A 7,823-nucleotide genomic window follows, 5' to 3' on the forward strand; every position below is an offset into this window, starting at 1 on the left:
ATTCTTGCAAATAAGGAAGATAAGTTCAAGTGACTTGCCCAAGGCAACAGAGCTAAGAAGAGGCACTGCTGGAAAGTGAGTCCATGCCCTCATCCTGTGCAGATTGGAACGTCCAGCATTTTACATATAGGGGCTTAAGTCTGAATTTTATAACCACCCTATGAGGCAAGGGTTACTCACTCCCGTTTTCAGATGTGGAAACCAAGGCTTAGAGAAGTTAAGGGAGATAACATATGAAAAGGCTCGAGGCCAGGAGTTTTACGTGATCTACTCACCATCCTCACCGCATCCTTGCAAACTCAGCTCACTGACCCATTTTACAGCTGAGGAAGCTGAGGGTTAGAGGGTGAAGGAGCCTGCCCAGAGGCCCATGGAGGCTGAGCTGGGATGGGAACCCGCGGTGTTGGCCCAGGGCCATTGGGCCTTCCGTGATGCCGTGATGGTAGCATCGGGGCCGGGCCACCCTGAACCCTGTGCTCTGTGCCTCCCGGGGGAGGAACTAGGCCTCCCTCCATGCCTGCTTCACAGGAGCCTTGGACCAGCGCCCACGCCGGGCCTCAGTCTGCCCATCTGCACAATGTGCAAGTGGACGGGGGGCAGCTTAAGTCTGCCTATGAGAAATTCTGGGGTCCCAGGGGTTCTGACTGCCAGCACCTAGACTTTCCCAGAGCAGCTCTGTGTCTCCACCTTGAGCCAGGGGAGCAGACCCAAGGGGCCCTCTGGAGCTGAGCAAAGCCCTTGCCCAGGCTCAGTCCTCCTTCTTCCTCTGCAGATTGGCCTCATGGAGGTGCTGGTGGAGAAGATTTTTGACCTGGCATTCATGCCCACAATGAACGGTGAGAGTGGGTGCCTGCACCTCTGGGAGCTTGTGGCTTGGGTACTGGGGGATACTGGCTTGTTGGGCATGCTGGATGTGCATCTATCCTACCTCAATAGTATTTCTGAGCACTTCCTTTGAAGTGTGTTGATGAAAGCCTCCAGATCCAAATGAGGCTCCCAAAGTTCCAGCACATTCCTTATTTGTGTCTTTCTTGTTTGGCTGATTGTTTTATTTTTCTGATTATCTATGAAAATTCCGATTATGTATGGACATTGTATGTGTGCAAATTTTAGAAAGTATAAAACAATTTTAAAAACTCACCTCACAGAGGCAATGAATCTCAACATCTGAGTATATTTCCTTCTAAACTCTTTTTTTCTCCATTTTTTTCCCATGTGATTGAGATATTTTCTGACTCACATTAAAAACTTATTTATTTTTAATTATAAAGGAACTACAGGAATACATTCTCATTTTGAAAAGTTCCACTGGCACAGATAAAGCTAAAGTTGCTCTCACCGACATCCCCAACCTCCTTCCTAGTCTAGAATCTGCCCCGCTAGGTGGCCATATCAAGTTAGGAGGTTTTCTTGCCCAACTTTATAAGCAGAGTAGACTGAGCTTGCTTTGCTCTCTGTGGTGTCTCAGGAATGTTACTGGGAAGGCTGCTTGTTGAACTATGGGGGTCATCGGCTACTCACATTCTGGGACTGGGAAACTGCCCAATCCCTCAGGCCACTGGGCCCAGACTCTCTCCCACTCCTGCTTCCTGGATGAGAAGACAAGGAGGGCTGGCACGTCCCAGCTGATATCATCAGCTACACCAAAGGGGGTTCTTTTGGAGCCATCTTGATGTCAAACTAACCCTTGTTCTGGGCCCTGTGGCCAGAGGACGCTGAGTCTCACTGGTGGGGAAAGTGGTGGTTCCTCCGTGAGAGACGACGGGGGTCAGGAGCTGGGCTGGGCCAACCTGGAAGGGAAGAGATGGAACCTCTTACATGGCTTAATCACTAAGAGTGGTGTGAACTTGGGGGCGAATCTTTTAATCATACTGAAATGCAATTCACCATTTTCAAAATGAGATCTTAGACTAGGTCCATAGTCCCCAAAGTGAGCTCCGTAAAGCAGTCCCACAAAATACCCTGCAAGAAGGATTCCATGGCCAACCTAATTTGGGAAGTGCTGAAGATACTCCTGCAGGGTAGATTCACAATGTCTTTAGCTTTTTGAAAAGTCCTGCTGGAATAGGGAAGTCTATTAAATTTCACTTAATTTACTTCCCCATCCACTCTTTCCTATCCCACTTCTTTTTCTCTCTTCCTGCTCTCTTTCCAGAACAGTAATTAGCAGGTTTACTTAGGCTCTGACAATCTGAAAACAAACAGCACATCTCATGGCAGAGTCAATGGTTGGGGCTCCACGTGCACCTTTCCATTACTTCACTTGGCAAACATTTGCTGTCTCCTCTATGACCAGGCAGACCAGGCAGAGAGCTGGGTGATGCTGGGGACACAGTTCTTTTTTATTTTTTATTTTATTTATTTATTTATTTATTTATTTATTTATTTATTTTTTGAGATGGAGTCTCACTCTGTGGCCCAGGCTACGGTGCAGTGGCGTGATCTCAGCTCACTGCAATCTCTGCCTCCCGAGTTTAAGAGATTCTCCTGCCTCAGCCTCCTGAGCAGCTGGGATTACAACTGTGCACCACCACGCCCAGCTAATTTTTGTATTTTTAGTAGAGACAGGTTTTTGCCATGTTGACCAGGCTGGTCTCAAACTCCTGACCTCAAGTGATCCATCCACCTCAGCCTCCCAAGGGGACACAGTTCTTGCCTTCAAGGAACTCACAAAGTGGTGGGAGTGACAGATACAGAAACAGAGAATTAATATTTTATGGTTTCTCTAACAGAGAAGTTCAGAGTTGGGGGTGCTGCAGGAGCCTAGAGTCGTTTGGGGTCCAGAAAGCCTTGCAGAGGAGGTAACATCTGAACAGTCTCAGAGAGGGCTCAGAACTCACCACGGATGCTAGGGTGAGAGAATGTGCGCCAGGCAGGAGGAACTGCAAGGACAAAGGCCTAGAGGCATAAAAGAAATTGCCAGGGCCAGGAGTAGTACCTCACACCTGTAATCCCAAGACTTTGGGAGGCCGAGGCGAGTGGATCACGAGGTCAGGAGTTCAAGACCAGCCTGACCAATATGGTGAAACCCCATCTCTACTAAAAACACAAAAATTAGCCGGGTGTGGTGGCGCATGCCTGTAGTCCCAGCTACTTGGGAGGCTGAGGTAGCAGAATCACTTGAACCCGGGAGGTGGATATTGCAGTGAGCTGAGATCACGCCACTGCACTCCAGCCTGGACGACAGAGCAAGACTCAGTCTCAAATAAATAAATAAATAAATAAATAAATGAAAGAATTGCCAGGCGTGGACGCCATGGCTCATGCCTGTAATCTCAGCACTTTGGGAGGCTGAGGTGAGGGCAGATCACCTGAGGTCAGGAGTTCAAGATCAACCTGGCCTACATAGTGAAACCTTGTCCCTACTAAAAACAAACAAAAAAAAAGAGCAAAAATTAGATGTGTTGGCGTGTGCCTATAATCCCAGCTACTTGGGAGGCTGAGGCAGGAGAATCTCTTGAATTTGGGAGGTGGAGGTGGCAGTGAGCTGAGATTATGCCATTGCACTCCAGCCTGGGCAACAGAGCGAGACTCTGTCTCTAAAAAAGAAAAAAGAAATTGCCAATCTTCTTATAAATACTGCCAGCTTCTGGTGAGACCACCACCTCTTGGACCACTGACGATGTCTGACTGTTTTTTATTTTACAGCTCTGCTGGGTTCCGGCATCCCTCTCCCCAAAATCCTCAACATTGACTTTAGCAATGCAGACATTGACGTGTTGGAGGTAAGAGGAGATGGAGCTCCATTCTGCTTTCCCTCCCTGCCCTTTGCTCATCACCTTTGCCCACTGCATTCAGGCTAGGAACTGGGAAGAGGAAAAGAAGAGGAGGGAAGGGGAGGAAACAGGGTCCTCTTCCTTCCGAGTATGGGGCTGAGGGAACAAGAAACGGAGCTGTCAAGGATCCTTAAAGACACTCTCACATTCACAGTCTCATTTAGCCCTCACCACAGGCATCACTGTTGCCGTCTTACAGATGGGAGAACTGAGGCTCACGGCAGTAAAGGGTTTGCCCAAAATTGAATGTAATGTAGTTTCTTGGAGCAACTTTTATTGAGCACCTACTGTCTGCCAGGCACTGTGCAGGAGGCTGGGGATCCAGCAGTGAACAAGGACAACCCTGGCCCTTGCAAAGCTCTCTCAGTCCAGTGGGGAGATGGCCTTTGAGTAATATTCCTGAAGTAATTGGCTAATTATAATCATGGCAGATGCTTTGAAGTTCACATGCAGGGGCTCTTGTTTCCACAATAAAAACCACCTGTGGTCAATATCTAAAATTTGGAAAATATGGAAAAGATTAAACAAACATGTATGCATCTATATATATATATATATTCCAGCAATTACTCTTGAGAACATTTTGCTGCTTTTCATTCCAGTCTTTCTGAAGTTTTATTTTTAAACATGGCTTTGCTCAGGGAATCAGTAGCATTGGGGTTAAAGAACGAGGGCTTGGAGCCCAGTGACCCGGGTTCAAATCCTAACTCTGCCAGTTTCCAGCTGGGTAACCTTCCAAGCCCCCATTTATTTCCTCTATAAAAAGGGGCTAATCCTAGTACCTACCCATAGGGTAGGAGAAAATGAGATTCTGTGTGTAACGTGCCTTGCACAGGCCTGGCACATAATAAGCATTTCTGGAAATGTCCACCATTATAAATACCATCACTATGATAAAGGATGCTGCAGTGAACATCTCAATGCACAAACTGTTTTTTGTATCTAGATTCAGTTCCTTGGAACAAACTCCCAGAAAGGGAATGAATGGGGCCTTTGCACCAAATTGACAATTTCTTTGCCAAAGGAAATTGCCCCTCACATTTGTCCCTCACGTTCGTGACAGGCTCAGACTCAGGGAACAGCCCCCTTCCCACATTGCGGGGGCAGTCAAGGGAGGTGGACAATGACCTTTGATGGGCAGTGTGGGCAGGGGTCAGATGCTGGCTCTGGGACAGTCCCCTGCCCTGACCCCGTCTCTTGAGATCCTACAGGACCTCAGCATTGCTTTGAGTCTCAGTTTTCTCATCCAAAAATGGGGAACAATAATGGCCACCTCATACAGTTTGTGGTGATAAATTAAATGAGATACAGCATTTTATTATAAAATGTTATTATTCACTTCAACAAAGGGGTTAGGAAACACAAACAGGATTGGCACAGGTTTACCTTCATCATCATCATCATCTCTACTATTTACTGAGATATTCAGTGCCCCATGCATAGTTTTTCATGGATTTGGCCTTATCACAGCTCTGGTTGATGTTTGCCCTCACTTAATAGATGAATGACTTGAGTATCAGAGAGGATAGGCCACTTGCTCAAGGTCACCCAGCTGGTGAGAATTAGAGTTTCCACGGAAATAGTGTGAAGCAGCTCAAACCAATGGCTCTCAGTGGGGCTGTACTGCACCCTCCCTGGCCCCCAGGGCCTTTTTGAAATTGATGGGAATGAATGTTTCTTTCCTGAATGTGTGCATATTTTCATATCAAAATACATAGTATTTTATTATAAATGACTTACCTTTTTTATCCTTTGTATTCTGGTAAAGGAATTATACTGGTTTTTGAAATACATGTATACACAGGTGATAGAATCTGTGAACCTTATTCCAGAATAGTAAGATAGCACAAATGCCTGTAATAAATGCGTAATGGGTATTGGGTTTGAAAGGTTTAAAGAAAACCTCAGTCCCAGGCTTGGCCCTGTAGGCTCCCCTGTAAGTGGCAGCTGCTATTATGATTATGATTATGATTATGATTATATAGGTCTTAGCCATTTATTTTGACTTTTTATTTTGAAATAATTTTAGGCACACAGAAAAGTTGCAAACATAGTACAGAGAGTTCCAGAGTATCCTTCTCCCAGCTTCCCCTAATGTTAACATCTTACATAACCAGAATACCATAATCAAAACCCAGAAATTAACATTGGTACAAAATGGTGAAGAATCTGCAGATGTATTCGCCAGTTTCCTTTCTATTGCCTTTGGTCTGGTTCAGGGTCTAGCCGAGGCCCCCTCTTACATTCAGTTGTCACGTCTCTTTAGAGTCCTCCAAGGTGGGACAGTTCCTCACCTTTTCCTTGTGTTTCATGACCTTGACATTTCCGATGAGTCTGGCCTGTTTTGTGCAATGTGCCCTGGAATTGATGGACACTTTTTTCATGATTGGATTGAAGTTTTATATTTTTTGGCAAGGGCACCACAGAAGTGACGCAGTCCCCAGTGCATCCTTTCAGCGGGTACCGATGTCCATGTGACTTATTCCTGGAGGTGTTCACTGTGGGTGCTTGCTTAAGGTGTTTCTTCACTGTAAAATTACTATTTTTCCCTTCGTAACTAATCAATCTCTTGTAAGGAGGTACCTGGAGACCATGCGAATATCCTGTTTCTCGTTAGACTTTCTCCCACTAATTTTTGCCATTCAATGTTCATGGTTTTGCCTGCAACTGTCATGACTGTGGTGTGTGCCTAATGGTAATATTCTGCTTCTCTAGTTCCTTTGACATGTGTCAGTTGGAATTCCACCAAGGAAGAGTTGTCCCTTCTCCTCCATGTATTTATGTATTCGTTTAATTATTTATTTCTGTCGCTAGAGACTCATGAATAATTCTTTTGGTCTATGGGTTATCATCTCTTACTTTTATTACCTATATTATTGAAGTTTTTTTTTTTTTTTTTTTGAGATGGAGTTTTGCTCTTGTTGCCCAGGCTAGAGTGCAGTGGCACGATCTTGGCTCGCTGTAACCTCCACCTCCCGGGTTCAGGCGATTCTTGTGTCTCAACCTCCCAAGTAGCTGGGATTACAGGTGTGCGCCACCATGCCGGGCTAATTTTTGTATTTTTAGTAGAGATGGGGTTTCACCACATTGGCTAGGCTGGTCTCGAACTCCCGACCTCAGGTGATCCACCCGCCTCGGTCTCCCAAAGTGTTGGGATTACAGGCCTGAGTCACCACACCCGGCCAAAGAATTTTTTTTTTTGATTATGAAAACTGGATCTTGGAAGACTGTGAAGAGGAACTCAGGCCTACTTCTCTTATTTTGGGGAATAAGGGGTCCTCTGTACAGGGCCGGATAATGACACAGCCGGGTGCTCCTGGGGCCTGCATGACCCCTTTATCTCCGCTGTTCAGAGTTACTGCTTCCTGGAAACATGGCCGGCCAGATCCGTAGGCAGGTAAGTAGCGAGGCTCTAGCCAGAGCCACCCCACCCATCACCAGCTACTCTGTTCTGCCATCCAAGGACCTTCTGGTGCTGAACGCATGAGTGACAGAGGCAGAGATGCTGCTGCAGCTGGAAGAAGCTGGAATCAGTCCCAGAGAGGCTCAGCCTGGAAACAGACCCCTGCCCAGAGTCCCCTCGGCCTCCATGACAGGTCCCTCCCTGGCCCCCCAACCCTCTTCCTCCCTTGCCCAACCCTGAGAAATCGTCCAGCAACTACCCTGTTGGCAAAGATTCCCTTCCATAGTCAGCCTGCCAGGAGGAGGAGAGTCACCTTAGGGCTGGAGGCCTCTCAGACCCCATCCCGACAGCAGGTTGAATATTCCCGCTTTCAATAAAAGACTCCACTTTCCCTGCACTTGTGACGAGTTTCCATGAAGAACCCTCCCTCAGGGTCTGGGTGGTTTGGGGATTTTTCCCTCATTGGCTGCGCCTAGGCACTTGGCAGTTGTAGCTACAACTGGGGGGAGGATGGTCCCTCTGAGGACAGCAGGGGAACCAGCCTGTCTCTTCACATTAAAACAACCACACAGCATTCTACAGAGAGGGTCCCCTGAAGGACAGCTTCAAACCTCACTACTCTCAACTCTGGCATCAGGAGATCA

The 7,823-nt window shown here is 46.8% G+C and overlaps 1 protein-coding gene across 1 annotated transcript in view; it reads left to right on the forward strand.

Moving 5' to 3' along the window:
• The window catches only part of BPIFB4 (BPI fold containing family B member 4), a 30,731-nt gene extending 23,155 nt beyond the window's left edge, over positions 1 to 7,576 (forward strand). The window contains exons 14-16 of the mRNA XM_033185355.1: positions 773 to 836; positions 3,649 to 3,725; positions 7,240 to 7,576. Of these exons, the coding sequence (XP_033041246.1) occupies positions 773 to 836; positions 3,649 to 3,725; positions 7,240 to 7,263 (165 nt within the window). The 3' untranslated portion in view covers positions 7,264 to 7,576. The remainder of the gene's footprint in view (positions 1 to 772; positions 837 to 3,648; positions 3,726 to 7,239) is intronic.
• The last annotated feature ends 247 nt before the right edge of the window (positions 7,577 to 7,823 follow it).

This window comes from Trachypithecus francoisi, unplaced genomic scaffold, assembly GCF_009764315.1.
Source record: "Trachypithecus francoisi isolate TF-2019V2 unplaced genomic scaffold, Tfra_2.0 Lachesis_group21, whole genome shotgun sequence".
Classification (NCBI taxonomy): domain Eukaryota; kingdom Metazoa; phylum Chordata; class Mammalia; order Primates; family Cercopithecidae; genus Trachypithecus; species Trachypithecus francoisi.